This window comes from Gigantopelta aegis, chromosome 15 (genome assembly GCF_016097555.1).
Source record: "Gigantopelta aegis isolate Gae_Host chromosome 15, Gae_host_genome, whole genome shotgun sequence".
NCBI lineage: Eukaryota > Metazoa > Mollusca > Gastropoda > Neomphalida > Peltospiridae > Gigantopelta > Gigantopelta aegis.
In genome coordinates this window covers 14,942,477-14,964,954 of record NC_054713.1, presented here as the reverse complement: position 1 = coordinate 14,964,954, position 22,478 = coordinate 14,942,477, and the positions used below count along the sequence as shown (strand labels likewise).

Sequence of the window (22,478 nt, the reverse complement as noted above, 5' to 3'; positions counted from 1 at the left end):
CATTTACATTTTTAAAATTTGTTGTTTTTCTCATGTATATTCATAATGTGCATATATACATATACATGTACAATCACACAGGCACACATGCATGCAACATGCATGCAACACACACAAACACACACACACACACACACACAAGCATACACACACGTGCACACATGCACATGAATGGATGCACACACACTTCACACAACACACAAAAATGTAATATTTTTCTCCATGCTGCCTTATAAAAAGATGTAATAATATTCATATAATGGATTTAAAAAAATAAAAATATTAACACTGGTGCTTAATTAACACTGAAAACTGTACACTTTAGTTTTGTTAGAAGATCTGAGAAAAGCTAACAGTGCCCCCCAAGTCCAGGTGACCTTTCAGTTAACCAATGAAAACACAGCTGGCATAAATCTACCAGAAGCTTTATGCATCTGAAATAATTATTCACAAATAAAAGGTCACTTGAACCTAAATTATCATTGGCTAATGTCAAACCCTATTAACAGAAAGTGATCTAGGTACATGTGTGTGTGCTTATAAAAATGTTTCAAGTCTTAGACTCAAGACGTTATCAGTTATAAGTTTGGTTTGTTTAAAGGAACTGTCCTGAGTTTGCAGCCATTGTAAGATGTTTGCGATAACAGAGCCTTGTTGGCGACTACTGTTTCATACTAAATACATTTTCTTGTTTAGAATACCAGTGTCTGTATATTGAATGTGTTTGCGGACGTATACTAATGTTTGTAGCACTCAGCGTTTACTTTAATTCATAATATATATTTTTTCATACGTATGAAATTATTGAGAGGTAAAATCCAATTTGGGCTACTACAAGTATTAGGACAACAACAAACACCTTGTAAATAAAGACACTGATATTCTAAATAAGAAAGTGTATTTAATTTGAATAGTGGGAAACATTTTGCAATGGTTTTAAATTCAGGACTGTCCCTTTAATGACAACACCAGTACACATTGATTAATTAATCATTGTCTGTTATAAGTCAAACTTTTGGTAATTTTGATATGTAGTCCAAACCTGCTAAATTTTTTCCTTAGAAGCAAGGGATTTTTATATACATTTTCCCCATAAACAGGACATCACATACCACAGCTCTTGCAGATTTTCACCACATGCCACAGGCAAGAGGGGGGTTTGATCCTACAACCCAAGCACCTTATAAAGAGTATTCTTGCCCACTGGACAGGGTTATCCAGGTTTTGCACGGTGCTAGATAAATCTGTCTGACCCGAGGGCTAAATAAATCTGTCTGACCCGAGGGCTAAATAAATCTGTCTGACCTTACAATTGTGATAGATTCTATTATTCTATCCGGGCACGTGTGTGTGTGTGTGTGTGTATATATGTGATATATAGTTATTATATGTACAGCAGTGATTTGGGGCTCCCATCCCTGACATTGCTATGTTGTGATCTGGGACAATAAAATAATTATTAAAAAAAAAAAAAAAAAAAAAAAAAAAAAAAAAAAAATATCGAATGAACTAGATATCTCTTCCATACAACTAATGATTAATACTTTTCCTGAATAGACAGCCCAAATAAATGACATATATTCAGAGAAAAAAAATATGCTTATAGGTGGGGTGAGGGTAAAGAGGTTCAAATGACCTATCTCCACTGTAGTTAAAAAAAAATTTACAGTGCAATATTAGGCTATCCATACAACTAATGGTTAATCATTTTCCTGGACAGACAGCCGAAATGACGTATATATTCAGAACATACTTTAGAGGGGTAGGGGTGGGTGGGTGGGGGTTAAGAGGTTCAAATGACTTCCTACCCCCAGTGTGGCTGAAACAATTTTGTACAGTGCAATATTAAGACTATTCATATCAGAGGTATCCTCAAACAATAACGACAGATATGTTATAGTAACATTATATAACAGGTACCCCCAAACAGAAACCCCAAATACATATACTGTACTATAGTTAGTACCTGTGACGTCTATCAGGATAGCAAACAAACTTAAAACTCTACTTAAATTTAGATGGTAAGTACAATTCACTGGTTTAATTTATGAAAAATATATCAATTTTGCATCAAATGCAATACAGCTTTTCACGATGCGTTCGGCATGTGCTTTGTGGTGATATTTTCAATACATGGACATCGTAAATTCTCATCCAGAAGTGTCTTACCTTTACTCTTTATATATTTAACTATAGTATATGTATTAGGGATTTCTGTTTGGGGGTACCTGTGATTCATATAGGTGTCCAGAAAATATGTAGACAAATGGTCTGCTATGTTCATATTTGTTCCCCCCCCCCAGGTCCAGCTCATGCTATGCCCCTGGGCCCCATTCCACGAAGCGATCTTAGCCCTAAGATTACCTTAAGCGCATAGCTACCCTATGCACTTAAGTTGATCTTTGGGCTAAGATCGCTTCGTGGAACGGGGCCCTGGTGCTTTAAGCTAAAATGAAAAAAAAAAAATGTCGGTGCACAATAACAAACAGAATCTGGATGAAAAAGACCAGTCTTTTTTTTTTGAGTATTGATGTTCAATATACAGAAACGGTACATCAAAATTCTGGACCGATCGTTTTCAATCGATAGAAAAACAATAGACCTTTTACAGACACTGATCACGAAAACATGATCGACGATGATGAAACATTTAGTTACTGCTTACCAATATCACCAACCGCAGTGCAATCAATAGAGAAAACTCCGAAAGATGCTTTGTTGCCGTTTGATTAGAGTTAATCAATAAAACCACAACAAATGGAACAATGAGAAAGCAGGTATAACTGAGATGACAATGAAAAAAAGAATGATATGGTTTTTTCACCTGCAGTGAATATACAATGTAAAAGTAAAGTAAAGTAAAGTTTGTTTTATTTAACGACGCCGCTAGAGCAAATTGATTTTTTATCTTATCATCGGCCAATTGGACGTCAAACATATGGTCATTCGGACACTGTTTTTTTAGAGGAAACCCGCTGTTGCCACATAGGCTACTCTTTTACAACAGGCAGCAAAGGATCTTTTATTTGCACTTCCCACAGGCAGGATAGCACAAACCATGGCCTTTGTTGAACCAGTTATGGATCACTGGTCGGTGCAAGTGGTTTACACCTACCCAGTGAGCCTTGCGGAGCACTCACTCAGGGTTTGGAGTCGGTATCTGGATTAAAAATCCCATGCCTCGACTGGGATCCGAACCCAGTACCTACCAGCCTGTAGACCAATGGCCTGACCACAACGCTACCAAGGCCAGTAAGACCGATAATGTAACATATATCAATTCATGTGAAATGTACAACCTAAAAATAAGTTCCAAAGGGGAGAACAAGCCTGAAGGAACTGGGGGGAGGGAGAAGAAGGGCCTGAAACCCCACTTGTGGACAAAAATGTATATTTTATTGTCCAACTATATAACAATGATTAAATATGGCTTGTGCCTCTTACCCCCCACTAGAATCCGTGACTCCATCACTAAAGTTAAAGTTTGTTTTGTTTAACGACACCACTAGAGCACATTGATTTATTAATTATCGACTATTGGATATCAAACATTTGGTAATTCTGACAGTCTTAGAGATGAAACCCGCTACATTTTTCTATTAGTAGCAAGGGATCTTTTATATGCACCATCCTACAGACAGGACAGCACATACCACAGCCATTGAAATATTGTGGTGAACTGGCTAGAACGAGAAATAGCCCAATGGAACCACTGACGGGTATCGATCAGAGACCGACCACACATCAAGCGAGTGTTTTACCATTGGGCTACATCCCACCCTCCATCAATAGAGATTACCACCCACCTCCCCCCATAGAGATTAGCACCCCCTCCCCCCAAACTCCAGATATCATTCCTATGGGCCTGGACATCGAAACAAAAGAACTGGCATAAACTCAAAAACAGAATGAAGAAGCATGGAAGGTGTTTTACTTGAAATGAATACAGATATTGATAATGCGATTCATGTGAAATGTGTAAAACTGTGTCCTAACTGGACATGTGCGACGCGATAATATTTATATCCTAACCAGACGCCACCATAACGACAGTCTTTGTTTTAAAATTGTTATGAGCAGTTGAAACAGGCAGGTAAAAGTTGTTTGATTAGTTAATATATGTTTGTCGCTCATGTCGCGCAACAAAAAATAGAAACAATTCCTATCGGTATTTTGTCGAGCTCTCGACTACATCAATCTGTTGCACCATATGCATGCGGTTAGGATGCAGCAATTGAAATCAATGGTTTCTAAAACAAATCGCTCGTGTCGCACACATCCAGTTAGGATACAGGTTTACCAATAAATTGATTTGTAAGGGGGTGTTTATAAAGGTATACCCAGAGAGGGTGGGGTGGGCACACATCACATACAGAGTATGTACAGAGAGGAAAGATGTAAATGGCTCAATAAATGCAAGTGTTATAAAATAGTTAAAATATCTGAATGCAGGACCTACCACCTCCCTATCATACTTACATACATTGTTTGTTAATTAGCAGGACCTACCACCTCCCTATCATACTTACATACATTGTTTGTTAATTAGCAGGACCTACCACCTCCCTATCATACTTACATACATTGTTTGTTAATTAGCAGGACCTACCACCTCCCTATCATACTTACATACATTGTTTGTTAATTAGCAGGACCTACCACCTCCCTATCATACTTACATACATTGTTTGTTAATTAGCAGGACCTACCACCTCCCTATCATACTTACATACATTGTTTGTTAATAAGCAGGACCTACCACCTCCCTATCATACTTACATACATCGTTTGTTAATTAGCAGGACCTACCACCTCCCTATCATACTTACATACATCGTTTGTTAATTAGCAGGACCTACCACCTCCCTATCATACTTACATACATCGTTTGTTAATAAACAGGACCTACCACCTCCCTATCATACTTACATACATTGTTTGTTAATTAGCAGGACCTACCACCTCCCTATCATACTTACATACATTGTTTGTTAATTAGCAGGACCTACCACCTCCCTATCATACTTACATACATTGTTTGTTAATTAGCAACTACTGTGTTTTTTTCCACACCCCCACCAATCACAACAAATACTATAGTTATACATGATTAGAAATGCAACCAATTGAATAATGGTACAACTGGTTTTGATGGCACCATGGCGATGGGTTTAAGGCTAGTAAGCATTAGGGTCATTTCCCAATCTTGGCAGTATATTGGTCCCAGTGGTATGGCAGTCAGTAATATGAAAATATTGCAGGCAGTAGTATGAATATACTGCTTCCAGTAGTATGAATATACTACTTCCAGTAGTATGAATATACTGCTTCTAGTAGTATGAATATACTGCTTCCAGTGGTATGAATATACTGCTTCCAGTGGTATGAATATACTGCTTCCAGTGGTATGAATATACTGCTTCTAGTGGTATGAATATACTGCTTCCAGTGGTATGAATATACTGCTTCCAGTGGTATGAATATAGTGCTTCTAGTAGTATGAATATACTGCTTCCAGTGGTATGAATATACTGCTTCCAGTAGTATGAATATACTGCTTCCAGTGGTATAATATAGTGCTTCTAGTAGTATGAAGATACTGCTAATGCTAATGAATATACTGGTAATACTATATACTGCTCCAAACTGTATTTATGTATGTATGTACTGCTCTCAGTAATATGAATATATACTGCTTCCAGTATTATGACTATACTGTGCTCGGTAGTACGACTATACTGCTCCCAGTGATATGAATATACTGATCTCAGCAGCATGAACATACTGCTTCTGGTAATATAAAAATATTCTTTTCCCAGTAGTATGAATATACTGCTTCCAGTATACTGCTAGGTGCCAGGATTAATGGGAAGAAAAGAAAAGGAATGTATAATCATTAATTTACAAATCCTGATTTTCTTAAACACAGTGTTTAAGCATTGTAAATGTAAGACAAAAACATCCTTTGTAACTTCAACCCTTATTGTCTAATATAATTATTATGGTGTTTTTTTCGTAACACTCTGTCGAATTAGGAGAGGAAAGAAAATGTTTGCTTAATGACAAAAATGAGCACATTTTAAACTACGACTATTTGGTGTCTGACGACATGCAATAGCCGATGATTAATAAATCCATTAAATCAATGTTCTCTAGAGATGTCTTAAAAAAAAAAGAAAAAGCTAACTCACTCTTGATTTAAGATTCGGTACTGGGACACGAACCCAGGACCTACCAGCCTTAAACCCAGGGTTCCTACAGAAGTGTTTATGAATAAAGAATAGCTTTGTCAGCAGTGGCATACCTAAAGGGTATGGCAGGTATGGTACGTGCCCTGGGCGCCACTTTAAGGGGGGCGCCACTGAGCTGTTTCTATTAAAGTCAGACGTTATCTAAAAGATGGGTGTCAGATGTATGGACTGGGGCACAATTTCAGTGCTTGCCATAGGTGCTATTTTACATAGATACGCCACTGTCAGTTTAAGCCAACAGCTTCAGTGCAGTCACGGTTGGTATGAGCTGACAGAGAGCAATCTCTTTTTCTTGATGCAGTCCCACAACCAGTCGGCCGTCACAAGCTTGGATTTCATCGAAGATTCAGAGGACTGGAAGATATAAAAAAAGAAATTAGCGTTTATAGTCATCGACCCCAGTTCCAAGGCCCTGTTCCACAAAACGATCTTAGCGCTAAGATCACCTTAAGTGCATATGTTAGGGCTAAGATCGCTTCGTGGAACGGGGCCCAGGTCTCAAACTCAAGAATTTGTTACCTTGGTAACATTGAAATGTTTTTGTTGTAGGTAAAAAGCCCACCTCAGACTGAGCCATTTCTCCCCTGAAACTAGTTCAAGGAGAGTCATTTTTAGCTCCCCTTAGCATGTGAAGATATATTACAATACAGTAATATCTTAAATGGCTCCCCATAAGTAGGGAGGCCATTAATCACGATCCCCTCATTTTTTCTATCACAATGTCTGCCACTTGTGGAAATTTTTATTCTGTGTACTGAACTAATAACTTTTACAACAAATAAATACAAAATTAAAAAGAAGTATTATCCCTTCAGTTGGTGAATTGGTGAATTTTTTTTTACCCAGCAGTAAAAATTGCAGTGCATTAGTGTTGGGAATCATTTGGAATTTCATCATAGGTCATCGGATTACTAGATTCCATCATATGTGGTCATGTGGGATAGAAAAAGTACATCCAAGGTTGTGGAAATTTCGACCTGGGATGAGGTTTGCCGAGTCCCAGGTTTTTTTTTCTCTCATCCACTCGATAAATAAACCATTATTGTACACGAACAAAGATGGCTGAAAAAGTAACTTCTTCATTTGGCTGTTTTATCATAAATAAATTAAACTATCATATTTGCTGCGTCATTTCATGTGTTGAATATAATTTAACACTACAAATTAACAAGATACATGTAGCTTTCATAATGAATGTTTTAAGAACAAAATATCGATCTAAAACTGACCATTAATATGACATCATATATTACAAACGCCGTAATACTACCCATGTTAAACTCAATGACGTCATAGTTCATGCAAGACAGATTTATTCCGCATGGGCTGACGTCATGGAATGGGTCTGTCTTGCATGGTCAGGGATGGGAGAAATAATTGGTTAGCACCATCCGATCAACTTTTGATTACACAATCGGTTAGAACATACAAAGGATTTGAATTAAAAGGGCCATGCACCTTACTGTTGTTTTAAAACTTTATTTAACAGTATCATAACTAGCATAGTTCCACCTCCAGAAAAAAACAAAAACAAAAAAAACTAACGTGCTTTTTAATTTCAAAGTTCCATTGTTGTATAGTATTATTGTGCCCTGATTATTATTTTTTTCTCCCCCCCTCCCCAGCCCTGATTTTGTTTAATCTTATTAAATAACATTTAAAATAGAAAACAACCATACCTTTCCTTTTGAGGTAACAATGTGGGTTGCTGCATACTGGTCAAATTCGGGAACCAAATCGCCATCAAAGCTTTATCTTGTTAAGTACAAATAACCTTGAGTACTAAAGATGAGATATCAAATACAAAGAAAGTACAGAGAGAAACACTGTAAATGCTCCCACAGTTTTATAACCATACTATACAGCAAAATATTTTAATCATAATTTTAAAATGATCAATAAACTTAAAATTCTAATGTCTTAAATTTCATAGTGTAAAATGTATAGTACAAATAAGCTTCAATACTAAAGGGTGCACACTATCAAATCAAATCCCATAGACGACAATAGTAACATGTGTGGCTAAAACTCCTACCTGCAGCATATCAATCGACATAAACGCCACGGATATAAATACTACCACCCTTCACCCTTAAAGTGAATCAGAAAAAAATATGGGGTCAAGCTGCTCATTTCTGGGATAACGGGTAGTGTCTATGACTACCCTAGTTCCGCACAAAATTTGAGTACTTGTTTTACAGGTACCCCATACATGTTTCAAGCACAAGGTTACTTGACACAGTGGTTCTAGATGAAATAAAATTGCATACATTGTTTTGCCCAGATGAAACTTTTTTTTTTTTTTACAACCAACACACTCACATCTATCACCAATCACAGAACTCTATCAAAAGTTCGGTTCACTTTGAACTTTGATCCAGCCAGAAGTTATTTGGTTCAGTACTACCTATAGATTACATATCACATACGGTACAAAGTAAATACAGAGAGGGAAAACATAAATGCTCTCTTTTTGATGTAACAGTGTTACGAAATATTTCAAAATATTTTAATTATATGATCAATAAACTTAAATTCTTATATGTCTTAAAGTTTATGGTGTACACATAACCTTCAATACTAAAGGTCTCCCTCTTTCCTACACCTGAACAGTTTTAGGCTAGTGGAAAATTGATCACCTTGTAATAAAAAATTTAAATAAATTTTGTTTAAAAGTTTAATACTGTCAATCAGAAAATGTTAGAGAGAATAAAATTCTGGCGTATTTAGCAAGGCCATTACAAGGTTCCAGCTGGAAAATTTTCATTAATAGCCAAAGTTGTAGCCAAATGTTTACTTTTATAGCCACAATAAAAATTTATAGCCAAAAGAGCGGATTGAAAAATTTTATATTTATATTTGTGTAATTTATTCTCAAATTCATGTGATGTATTTGTCCTAGTGAGCAATACATTTGTGATTCTTTTCAGGTTTTCTTGAACTGCTTTTTAAATGGCCCATTCAGATTGTTAACAAACTATAATTGTGAAATAAAAACAACCCGGTCCCGCTTAGCGTCACCACGTGGTAACTGTGATTAAAGATCGCATTTGAACGAGCGTTTGATTTACTAGAACAATGTTTTAAAATTAAACCTAAAAAATGATACAAAATGCAAATTATCTTGGTAGATAAAACATAAGAATATATTTCGGTGTGAAACTTAAATAAAAAATTGTGGACCCGCATATCTGGCGTTTTAATAGGTTATACCGAGCTTACGCAAACTGAAATAAATATATTCATACGAATGAAGTACTCGATCGAACAGAGCCCTGTATGTAGATTTTATTAGTGAGTAATCGTTAACGATTTGATTGGTTCACGATTCACTGCCACCACATTTTATTTTATTAAGGGCAAGGGTTTCGCACGTATATTTTCTTTGGAATGGCGGCGACATTAAATATATATATATATATATTAGGAAAATAAGATAATCTGAATTTTGGGAAACATTGGTTGAATAAAATAAATTGCCATTTTGTATCGCCTGATTATAGCCAAATTTGTGATAATTCGCCAATTGGCGACAATGGCGAACGGCAGCTGGAACCCTGCAATTACAAGACGCTAATATTTCATAATGCTAAATGCAAAGAGACATACAACAGACTGTTCTGAAAAAAAACATTTGTGCAATTGTTTTGTCCGTGATTAATTGAGTACACAACAATGACTACATGTTATTGATTAAACAAAAGGATAGCAAAGTTGAAACAAAAATAATTAGTTAGCATGCACATTACTGCAATTTTCTACTAAATGTAAGTTGTCTGTAAGCTACATAACATCAAAATTGGCCAAAAAATATTATTTTAGCTTAACCTACAACTTAAGCTTATTCTTTTTTAGTTTCCGATATTACGACCTCACTAAAATTTTAAGTCAATTAAATTTTTAGATCCTGTTATTTTATGAATTGGGGCCTATTCCTGAATTTATTACATGGGAGTAGGGGTGGACAGCAAATATTTTAAATACTACTATCACCCATATTATATACCAGTAATCAAATAATATGCACCCAGAGAAAGTTAAAATTTCAGCAAACTATGTCAAGCTTGAAACAAATTCAGTCTTTCATGAGCAAAATCAAGGCAAGCTGAAAATCACTCCTGAAATGGTGCTAGGTGAGCAATCACTTGAAATTTTATCTTTTAGAATTTAAAATCTGTTTTTCAAGTGTGAACAAAGGATACGCAATAATGTATCTCTTGAGCTGCTTGAATTGCTCCGTGTCGGATGGTAGAAGAATCTTACAGCCTTGAAAAACGTCAGGCAGCTTCTGGTAAAAATAAACAATTTATTAATAAATGGTTGGCTTATTTCAAACAGGCTATAAATAGTAACAGGGATGTGATACCAATTTCAAAATGATCTTTAAAAAGTTTCAAAACTATACAGGTTTTTTTTTTTTAACATTTTAGACAAAATCCTAACTACTTTTTGAAAAAAATAATTTCAATTTAAAAAAATTTCAATTCAATTTATTTTTGTGCTTATATCCAATTAATGTTCAAGCACACTGTCCTAGGCACACACCTCAGCTATCTGGGCTATCTGTCCAGGACAGTGGGTTAGTTGTTAGTGGTTAGTGAGAGAGAAGAGGGTGTATTGGTCTTACATCTACCCACTGAATCATTAAAACTCGCTGTGGGTGGGAGCCGGTGCTGGGCTGCGAACCCAATACCTACCAGCCTTAAGTCCAATGGCTTAACCACGCCACCACCGAGGCTGGTTATTTGAACAAATATGCTAACATCACATAAAGAGCTGAGTAACTCATGCCTACAGTGAGTTACTTACCTTGCTATTGGAGCTCTCTGGTGTTGAAGGTTTTGTTGGAGTCTTCTGTGGCGTTTTGTACCCCGGTGGATGATCAAAACTGTCTACGTGTGCAGGATTCGTTTGATAACATTTCACACCATACGCACACATTGGCTTGGACTGAAAAAAACAACAACAACAAATTCAACAGGCTAATTTCCCATTCTTACCTTCACAGAATAAAGCAGATATCTGATGTGATTAACTAGTTATTCTCTATTTAAACATGTTTTTTAGGATAACGTAAGAAACAGAACAAAACATTCATATCCATTTATTTCATTTCAACTTATTTTTGTGCCAATATCCAAGGTTCAAGCATGCTGTCCTGGACACACACCTCAGCTATGTGGACTGTCTGTTCAGGACAGTGGGTTAGTTGTTAGTTGGTTAGTGGTTAGTGAGAAAGAAGAGGGTGTAGTGGCCTTACACTATCCCATTAAGCCCTCTGGGTGGGAGCCAGTACCAGGCTGCGAACCATGTACCTACCAGCCTGTAGTCCGATGGCGTAACCATGAATTTTATTACTCACTTGTTTGAAAATATTTCCAACCTGTTTTTGCTCACTAGATACATTTTGAAACAACTCACTGCAAGATAAATCATAATGGGGAAAATATTTCACAATTGGAAGTCTGATAATAATGGTAACTTGTTTGTTATTTACCTTTTTGTTTGGAGTTGATTCAGGAGATTCGTCCCCTGCAGATCTCTTTGTGGCTTTTTTCGGTGTTGTAGACAACGATGGTATCCTAGAGGACGATGTCTTGGCAGTCGATGCTGACCCTGTTGACGATGTCTCCATCTCATCACTTCCCGCCTCTTCAGTATCACTTCCATTTTCGCCTTTTTTAGATGGCACGGTAACAATGATGTCCGTCTTTTCTTTTGATTCTTTGAACAATTTCTAAAACAATAATTTTAAAAAGTAAATGAATAAAATTGCTTCCGCTTACTTGTTAAGACAGTATGAAAAGTAAAATAATTTAGATTTATTTTTCCATCATCCAACATTAAAAAACCCTGCATGTCTTTCTATGGTCAAGGGGGACATAACTCATCTTTATCGACCATGTTTTTCATCTTCCTCAGTGTTGTCCTTTTGATTCTTTGAACAATTTCTAAAAAAAAAAAAATTTAAAAGTAAAGTATTAAAATTGTTATCATTTACTTGTTTAGAAAGTATGAGAAATAAAATATCTGTTTTTTGTTTAGTTTTTCTTTTTCATAAATTGACATATAAAAAGCTTCTTTTATTGTGATCTTGAGGTAGGATATTTTTTCTTTCCGACATACAATGCTATGCAGGTCTTTAAGCAGTCAAGGGGATATAACTTGTATTTATCAACCATCTTTTCAGCTTCCTCAAAAACCATCACTTCCTCCTCTTTTAGATCGTACAGTAATAATCATACCTGTCTTTTCTTTCCATTCTCCGACACCATATAACCGTAAATAAAAAAATGTGCTGAGTGTGTCATTAGATAAAACATTTCCTTCCTTCCTTTCTTTCCATTCTTTGAACTAATTTTTTTTAAAGTTATTTTAAAAAATATATAAAAAATAAATAAATAAAATTGGTGCCATTTACTTTTAAAACCCCCACGAAAGTATGGGAAGTGAAATATTGGTCTTTTTGTTAGACTTTTGTTTGTCTGCAACTGGTTTATAAAAAGTTACTTTTTCTATTCATTTTCTAAAAAGGAAAAACATCTGCTACTGTCTATATTTCGGCCATTATGTACAACATAATCTTAATGACTATAAGAAAGGGCAGGATTGTAGCTCAGTTCTACAAAGAAAAGCTTGTTTTGTTTAACGACACCACTAGAGCACATTGTTTTAATCATTGGCTATTGGATGTCAAACATTTGGTAGTTTTTACAGTCTTAGAGAGGAAACCAGCTGCATTTTTCCATTAGTAGCCAGGGATCTTTTATATGCACCATCCCACAGACAGGATAGCACATATCACAGCCTTTGATATACCAGTCCTTGTGCACTGGCTGGAACGAGAAATAGCCCAATGGGCCCACCCACCGACGGGAATCGACCCCAGACCGACCGCGCATCAACCGAGAGCTTTACCACTGGGCTATGTCCCGCCCACTCCTCAATATTAGAGCACTCACTTACGGTGTCATGGGCTGTATGACCGATTACTTGAAATGTTTTTTTGTCATCCCCAACTGTGTCCCAGGATTGGTACTTCAAAGAATGTAAGAGTGGGACGTAGCCAGTGGTAAAGAGCTCGCTTGATGCGCGGTCGATTTAGGATCAATCCCCATCGGTGGCCTCATCAGGCTCTCTCTCATTCCAGCCAGTGCTCCACGACTGGTGTAACAAAGGCCATGGTATGTACTATCATGTCTGTGGGATGGTGCATATAAAAGATCCCTTGCTGCTGATCGAAAAAAGTAGCTCATGAAGTGGCGACAGCTCGTTTCCTCTGTATATCTGTGTGGTCCTTAACCTATGCCTTCAAAGGATGTGGTATGTACTGTCCTATCTATGGGAAGGAGCATACACAAGATCCCTTTCTATTCTCTGACCAGAGTAGCCTCTTTAATACTCTCAACTGAGGGTTTAAATAACATGGCATGATATTTTACACAAACCATTTTTATTTTTATTCATGTGTCAGTTCCACAGTTTTAAACTTTAAACCATTGGGTTATTTAATGCTACTTGCAATCATCATAGAAAGTTTTGAAATGTTTTTTTTTGTGTATATTTTATATTAATTTTTCAAAGACTTCATTCAAGTATTTCCTAAACCAGACAACAATTTAAGCTGTTACACAAAGAAACAACAGGGGAAATGGTCATGTGGTGCCTTTCACCTCTTATCATAAAACCACAAACCTTTAATCTTTGAAGATTTGTCGCCGTTTCCCATGTCTTATCATCCCTGAACTTCTGTATCCGTGGAAACCGAATAGAAATCCCGTCAGCAGTGTGAACCTCCGCCTTACTGAACTCGGCCCCGATAATCTCCCAAATCGGGGCCTTCTTGGGGTCGGCGACGACGAAATCTGGGGTTAGGGGTTTCTTTATGTTCAGCCATGATGGGATCCTGCTGAAGTCTTTGCTGATTTTCACCATGTCGAGGTCCTTCTGAAGTCGTTCCAACATGTCGTCATCCAAACCACTGCCGCACTTGGTAACCGTGCAGAATTTAGACGTAACTGGGTCGTACACACCCATTAAAAACACTGACATGATACCTCCTGGAAAAAATGTTGCAAGTTTTATTAAGTTACTATCCAGAGATGAAAATAACCATTGTATGTAAAAACAAGAATTCTGTAGAATTAAATATGTCTCCTGCCATAAACATTTTCAGTGTCATTGATAGTTTTATCAATCGATGTTCATCTCAAAGCATGTTTAAAAATAATAATAAAAATAATAATAATAATTATAATAAACTTATAAAATAATTCAATTTAAAAAAGTGCAATTAAAATTTTAATTTAATAATAAAATAAAAAAATGTATGTATGCATTGTATGAACATCGATAGGTGCAACTGTAAACCAATTTTCTTTGATATAGGAAATTTAACATTGAACTAAATACATCGTCTACAAAGGGTTCATACACCTTCTTCAAAAGTAATTTCCATACTTTTTCTCATACCTTTTCCAAAACACAGTAAACCATTTTCCAGACCAACTTCCAAATGCATGCTGTACAAGTGTATAAAATCAGAAACTCCCGATTAGCTTCCGAATGTTAATGATTACGTGTAAAAGGATGACGTTAAGCAAGTTACTCAAATTTGCTCTTTTTCCACACTTTTTCAAAACTTGCACAGAAAAAAAAGAATTCTACACTTTTTCAAGACCTGGAAAATGACAAATGTAAATTCCATACTTTTCAAGGATTTCCAAACTGAGTACGAACCCTGTCTCCATGACTGCCAAAAATTGAACGAATGAATGACTGGAAGGGGAGATAACTCCTCACCTTTATTTCCCGTTCCGAAGTAGCCTCCCAGCACGATGAGATCCGCGGAGTCGGCCATGCTGCCCTGATGAAGGTAATCCTTCTTCACCTTCAGCCAGTGACGTTTGCCCGGTTCATAAATACTCTGGGAAATCATAACATAAATAACATTTAAATAAACAAAGTTTCCACAGTATTAAATATATATGTATAATAGCTTAGGTTAATAACTGGTTTAACGTGTCCATATACCACTAGGGTATAATAAAATAGTTCATGTAATAGATAGCGTATCCAGTGTAATGAAAGTATGAGACATTTTTCAGATTACATACTTTCAGAATTTGATAAATTTGCAAATTAGATGTAAAAAAAAAGAAGTTAGTTTTATGTAACAACGCCACAAGAGCACATTGATTTTTTATCTTATCATCGGCTATTGGACGTCAAACATATGGTCATTCTGACACTGTTTTTTTAGAGGAAACCCGCTGTCACCACATAGGCTACTCTTTTACGACTGGCAGCAAAGGATATTTTATTTGCACTTCCCACAGGCAGGATAGCACAAACCATGGCCTTTGTTGAACCAGTTATGGATCACTGATCGGTGCAAGTGATTTACACCTACCCATTGAGCCTTGCTCAGAGTCTGGAGTAGGGCAAATTAGATGTAAATTAATCAGGTCATGGTACTATGTTTATTGACACTTAAGAAAATGTACTACGGTGACACTTTATAATTGACATATACATTCACAGACATCAAACAAAAACATTTCAAAAGCCACTTAACATTGAAAGTTATCAGGCATTCTGAAAACAAAAAATGTCATGTACTAGTTCATTTTATGTAACATATCCAAAACGACGACATTTAAGTTTGACATCATTTCCATTCATGAAAGATACCACATCACATATTCTTACGTCATTTGAATAGCGAATAATGGCTAACTGGAATTAAAGTTGCGTATACAGTTTACGAAAACATATTGTATTAAACTTGAGATTATATGATAAAGAGATTAATACCCTTGTGTGTTTTGGTATCTTCAGTATCATATATTAGGAATAAGAATAAAAAGCTTTTTATTCCTAATACATTTTACTGACAATACTGAAACACACTCTGGTAATAATCTCTATTTATCCTATAACTTACCCATGATATCCATGTAATAAACCCATGTGATAATTTACTTTATTAACCCGGTTAATAATGGTATGCAAATTTTCAAGGTCTCTAAGTAATGTGTTGCTGTTAATGGGTCATTTGCTTACAAGCCAACAAGACCTGTGTACCTGAGCGCAACGTTTTCAAAGATTTAGTTAAAATGCGTGACATCAAACTAATTTGTGCTAATCGTGATGATGTCATATTACCGATGGCGGCGACTTTAGTATTGCGATTTACAATTTTTTTTATTAAAATGTTATTTTAGCAGTGTTATAGGATAAATACTTGCTACTTGTGTTTTTTAATATGTAAAATATCAACATCGTCTAGTTAATTGGTATTTATCGAGGCTCAGCCTCGACAAATACCGTTTAACATAAACTCGGTTGATATTTTCCCATATTAAAAAATACTCGTGACGAATCCTCTGTGTATCTAAAACTTACATTTACATCCTTAAGAACAAGTCCTTCTAGACCTTCTCGGAAAACTTTGTTCATCATGGCCTGAAGATCATTGGGTTTCTGAAACAACAATTTAAACATATCAGCATTATAACTTCTACAACAATGTTTATACACAGCTTTACCAGGATTTCAAATTAAAGTAAAATATTATTAAAAATATCAGATTTATATTACGTTGAGTGAAGTCAGAAATCATATTACTTACATGCAGGATGAATGATGAAATCACTTTAGTTTAAACAGTAATTATCGTCACATACGCAGTTAAAAGATTGGCCAACAGGCGTAAACCTCCATTAAGGCCTCTCTCTACATTTTACATATACAAATGTTTTACAGAGAGAGAGAGAGAGAGAGAGAGAGAGAGAGAGAGAGAGAGAGAGAGAGAGAGAGAGAGAGAGAGAGAGAGAGAGAGAGAGAGAGAGAGAGAGAGAGAGAAAGAGAAAGAGGGGAGGACGAGAGAGATAGCTGATGCAATTAGTGTTATTTAGAAATAGGCAGTGAATGGTTAAGTTATTTCAAAACATTTACTATTTATAATGAGGTCCTGAACAGATTTGAATTATGTTGGTATTTTCTTGGATATTACCAAATATTAAAGTATTGCCGTTGAGATTAAAATGAAATTGCTTCACAATCTGCCGAGAGGTGGGGCGAGGCAATCTTTTGTATTATAACAATGATATAAGAGAGACAAACTTACTGTAACATGCTCATATTCAGAAAACATTATTCTGTTGGGAATTTCCTTCATCTCTTGTTGCAGTATGGCCCGGCGCTTCTTGATAGGTCTACAAAAGCAAAACAGTTTACATATTTAATCTTTTATCAGTCTTGTAAACAGAGAACATAGCAAATTTGCTGTTGTGTACAATGGGCTGTCAATGCTTTTTTTCAAAGAGTGTACAGTTTATTATTATACGGGCCTTGGCGGCACAGTGGTTAAGCCATCTGACTACAAAAAAGGGATACGAAGTGCAATTACAATAAAACATCTAAAACGAATTGAATACGAATTGAATATGAAGCTAAATAATGATGACACAATGTAGTGTCATTGAGTGTAAGTGTAAGAATTTAACGCCGTTCGACTCGTTTTGTTTTTGTGGGATTTTTTGGAGGATCGCTTTGTCAGGTATGTTTGCACAGCAGTATTATTAAATAAATGTTAATAAAGAATTTTTATATTTAAATTTCTTTTTAAAAGTCTATGGTCAAGTAAATTTTCTGGAAAAGTTCCATAGGAAAAAATATATCATGGCATTACGTGTTTTCGACAGAATAAGCGAAAGATATTACCAAAAAGCGAAAAATATTATCAAAAATTAGGAAAGATGTATATAATAAATAGACCATTTCATGGTGTTTTTTCCGAATGTAATTTTTATGTCAGGTCGTGATGTGTGAAAATATTCGAAAACCCCCCATGAAATAACCTCTATATATTTGAATATATTAGTAAGTTTTATATCACAAGCCTTGGTGGCTCTAAGACTGGTACGTATTGTGTTCTCATCATCCTACTGTCCTGGACAGACAACCCAGCTAACTGAGGTGTGTATTCAGGACAATATGCTTGAACCTTGATTTAGAAAAAAAACCCCTCACTTTTGTTTAACGAACCCACCAGAGCACCAGAGCACATTGAATAATTAATCCTCAGCTACAGGACAAAAACATTTGGTAAATCTGACACACAGCTTTCAGAGGAAACCCGCTACATTTTCCCCATTAATACATGTAGCAAACAATCTTTTATATGGACAATTCCCAAAGACAGAACAGCACATACCACAACCTTTTATATACCAGTTGTGGGGTTTACCCTACAATGGGTCCACCAAGAGGTTCAATCATTTCAAATTATTTTCGTGCTTATATCTAATTAAAGTTCAAGCATGCTGTTCTGGGCACACACCTCAGCTATCTGTCCAGGACATTGGGTTAATTGTTAATATTTAGTGGTCAGTGAGAGAGACAAGGGTGTAGTGGCCTTACACCTACCCACCGAGTCATTAAAACTCACTCTGGGTGGGAGCCGGTACCGGGCTGCGAACCCTGTACCTACCAGCCTTATGTCCGATGGCTTAACCACAACACCATCTCCAAGGCCGGTTCAATCATACAAGCCAAGCACCTCAGGCGAGTGCTCTAACAACTGAGCTAAATCCCGCCCCTGAACATAAACTAGATTTATGAACAAAAGTTCATTACAAAAAACCCTTTTCCATTCTTACTTCTACCAACTAAACTCATTCCGCCCACAAAACCTTAATAAACATAAAGTTTTCCATTCTTACTTGTCCATCAGGTTTTCTCCATTGATGTGAAGACAATCAAAAATGAAGAGACAGACTTGGGCATCTTTGAACGCAGCTTTCTGAAATAAATAAATAAAATCTTTAAATTCTACCCCCCAAAAACTATATACTGCTTAACCATCAGATTGCTCTACCAAATATAATTAGAAAGAAAATTTAATTATTATTCATTATTATTATTTTTTATCATGCTATAATTCTGTTTACTTGCTTATTACTCCAAACAAAAACTGATTTTTTTTTTTAGATCCTGCATACAGTCTGTAAAAATCTGTATTCTGTATGCATGACCAATATACATGTACGTTTTGCTCCAATCAGTCAACAAACAATTTTAGCGGTTTTGGTGTGAATGTGCCTTTAGAATACATCTTATGTACAGTATCCATTTAATCTCAACTCAATTTGAATCTGGATTATGACCAAGAAAATGAAGAAAACCAGTCTACTGTCTTTTGAAAGAGTCAATAAGAGGAAATGCCATAAGGGAGAGGTCAGGTTAAGAAAAACCCCAAAAATTGTTAACAACTCAGTTACACCATTTGTTCTCATACTACATCAATGGGTTATAAAAATTTGTTTTGCGTAAGCCTTGTTTTTAAAGAAACCCATTTTCAAAATAATGTAAAACACAAGAATATAATTTATTAAAGTGAATTTCATATAAATTACCAGCAAAAATTAATGAAAATGGCTGCAGTTGTTGACTGGAATGAGTGCAGAGATGAGTAGTACTGTACAAGTTCTCTGTCGTCTTCCTCTACATGTCTGACACCATACAAACAGCCTACCTTGTGTACTCCCAGAGTGAAAAACGGCATCGGTTTCCCGGTGTTCGTATCAAACAATGGTTATTGACCATGACCAGCCTACCTTGTGTACTCCCAGAGTTCCAAACGGCATCGGTTTCCCAGTGTTCGTATCAACCAGGAGAACCTCTGAGTCCAGAATCAGATCATCACCCGACTCAAACGCTTTCGGAATGTAGTCCTTGAAGTGGGCAACCTGCACACAAAAATACAAAGAATTTTGATATATACGGTAGTCTAAGAAAGAAAACCTGCTGCATTTTTTCCATTAGTAGGCACCATCCCATAGACAGGATAGCACATACCATGGCCTTTGATATACCACTCATGGAGCAATGGCTGGAGGGAGAAACAGCCCAATGGGCCCACTGATGGGGATCGATCCCAGACCGACCACGCATCAAGAGGGTGCACAAAAATACAAATGTGATGAGACTATCTTTAAAAAAAAAAGGGAAATCAGTTTGCATTTTATTTTTCATTCATTTACAACTAACAGAAGAGGTACAATCTACAAAGGTGATGACACTATCGTTTGAAAAAGAAGGTGAGTCATTATTTTATTTTTTTATTTATTTACAATTAACAGCAGAGGTTAAAATCCACAATTATTGACACTGTCATCAACAGGGATAACAAAAGACATTCATTTTTTTTTTTTTTTTTTAAATCCCACTGTCCCCATTCCTTTTTTCTCCTCTAAATTCCATCTTATTTCTTCCTTATCTGGCAGCTCCTATTTTTCAACTTCTTTGCCTGTTTACCTCCACATCCCAGTCCTTGTCTCTTCAACTGCAATAGGTACTTATCCCTAATTTGAGTTACCTTTCAACTTCTTTTTGCTGTCCACCTGTACATCCCAGTCCTTGTTTCTCTAACCACAACATGTGTTTGTCTCTGGTGGCCATCTGTACCACACACCTGTAAAATCCCACTGAATGTTCTCACCTTGTGTGCCATGACAGGCTTCAAACTGCGACTGAAGTAGCGGAAATCGTCTCCTTTCTTATGGACCTGCACTCTCTCCCCATCGTACTTGATCTCGGCGTAAAATCCATTCGGACATTTCCTCATCGCCTGCTCAACCGACCGGCAAGCTTCAGCCTGAAGAAAAGAATGAATGAATGTTTAACAACACCCCTGCACACAAATACACATTGGGTATTGGATTTTAGAGAAAAACAAATCTGTTTAAAGACACCTCATCATATTTTAACCTACAGCCAACTGATGTTTAACATTAGGTCTAGATAGTGACGGAAAAGAAAAAAGATAAATATGTGATGACATTGATTTATTAATCATTGGCAATTGGATGTGAAACACTGGGTAATTCTAACACAGACATAGAGGAAACCCATTACATTTTTTAATTAGCAGCAAGGAATCTTTTTATATGTACTTTCTGACAGACAGGACAGCACATACCACCCTCTTTGATATAGCAGTCGTGAGACACTGGTTGAGATGGGGGGGGGGGGGGGGAAACAGTGTCAGAGAATGGGTCCACCGAGGTGGTTTGATCCTACGATGCAAGCACCTCAGGCGAGTGCTTTACTGACTGAGATAGACCCGTATATTAGATCAATACAATGATATACTTATTAAATTATTACAAAAAAAGTCTTTGTTTTAAAGCATTTAAAGTACTTCAACACTTGGTATATTATTAACAAACACATGCCAAATTCGTCAATTGCGAATTTTTAGAACAATTGGTGAATTTTATTTTAATTTGGTGAATATTTTTTTTAATAATAATTGATATTTTGTTGGAAAATAGCTATAGGTTTTCATTTTTAAGATAATTTGGCGAAATTTTCTGATCACCCAATGCTAGCCCTGAAATGACACACAAACGAGACTCGTGCAAATAACATTCATACCAACATTGGTAGAACGGGCGTCATCAAGTTGGCTCGGATGCTGAGTTTCTTTGTCATCCCCGGTTTTGATTCGGTGGCGTTGCTCATCACTCGCTTGACCACGTCATGTAAGTTGCGGGACGCCTGAAACGCTTCATACGCATTCGGGTCCAAACCCTCGAGGCTGTGACAAAGAAATAAACTTAATACTACAGCGAATTTTTTTTTCAGTATCACGTCACAATTCGGCGTGAAAGAGTGGACTAAAATGCTTAAGAAGACACAGATATAAACAGAAACGTGGCTAGACAGACAGACATACAGACTGTGCATCTCGAACAAGACTGTTAAAAGGCTAAGAACCATGCTGAGAGTACTGCTAAAGCAATGCATGTCCCCTACCAGGCCCAACAAGTTTTGTATCTCCTAAATTCAAGGACCATAACTCTATCAAAAATTAGGCCAATCCACATAAAAGTCAAACTTGATGTGTAACTCTGTGTGATAAAAATAAACACTACTTTTTTTTAATACTATTAAATAGTCCGATCCTCTCTTCTTTTTCTTATTTATTTTTGGACTGTCCTTCTAAAATGCTCCAAATTATATAAATATTCGGTAGTCAATGTTTTTGTTTTTTTTGCATAACATTTTCTTTAATTAAAAAAAAAAATTAATTAACTTTTTTACTAATAGCTATTTTCAAAATTCTGCCCATTTTCAACTCTAACCTCCCCCTCCCATCCCGAGTCAGGCCACCGATCTTATCGGGGGTCAGACTCTGGATGGGCATGTTCGAAACCC

At 36.2% G+C, this 22,478-nt stretch overlaps 1 protein-coding gene across 2 annotated transcripts in view; it reads right to left on the bottom strand.

The window, feature by feature from the left end:
- Positions 1 to 3,715: 3,715 nt before the first annotated feature.
- The window catches only part of LOC121390704 (DNA ligase 3-like), a 37,085-nt gene continuing 18,322 nt past the window's right edge, over positions 3,716 to 22,478 (bottom strand). The window contains exons 9-22 of one of the 2 annotated variants that reach the window (XR_005960245.1): positions 21,696 to 21,858; positions 20,758 to 20,913; positions 19,874 to 20,005; positions 18,980 to 19,059; positions 17,383 to 17,470; positions 16,659 to 16,736; positions 15,054 to 15,177; positions 13,947 to 14,311; positions 11,749 to 11,988; positions 11,061 to 11,201; positions 10,454 to 10,539; positions 7,931 to 8,000; positions 4,513 to 6,605; positions 3,716 to 4,462 (exon numbers count right to left, since the gene is read on the bottom strand). Coding sequence is in view for 1 of the 2 variants with exons in the window: in XM_041522593.1 (XP_041378527.1) it covers positions 6,504 to 6,605; positions 7,931 to 8,000; positions 10,454 to 10,539; positions 11,061 to 11,201; positions 11,749 to 11,988; positions 13,947 to 14,311; positions 15,054 to 15,177; positions 16,659 to 16,736; positions 17,383 to 17,470; positions 18,980 to 19,059; positions 19,874 to 20,005; positions 20,758 to 20,913; positions 21,696 to 21,858 (1,825 nt within the window). In the remaining variant the exon portion in view is untranslated. Of the gene's footprint in view, positions 6,606 to 7,930; positions 8,001 to 10,453; positions 10,540 to 11,060; positions 11,202 to 11,748; positions 11,989 to 13,946; positions 14,312 to 15,053; positions 15,178 to 16,658; positions 16,737 to 17,382; positions 17,471 to 18,979; positions 19,060 to 19,873; positions 20,006 to 20,757; positions 20,914 to 21,695; positions 21,859 to 22,478 lie in introns of both variants that reach the window. The other variant, XM_041522593.1, reaches the window with a different exon arrangement.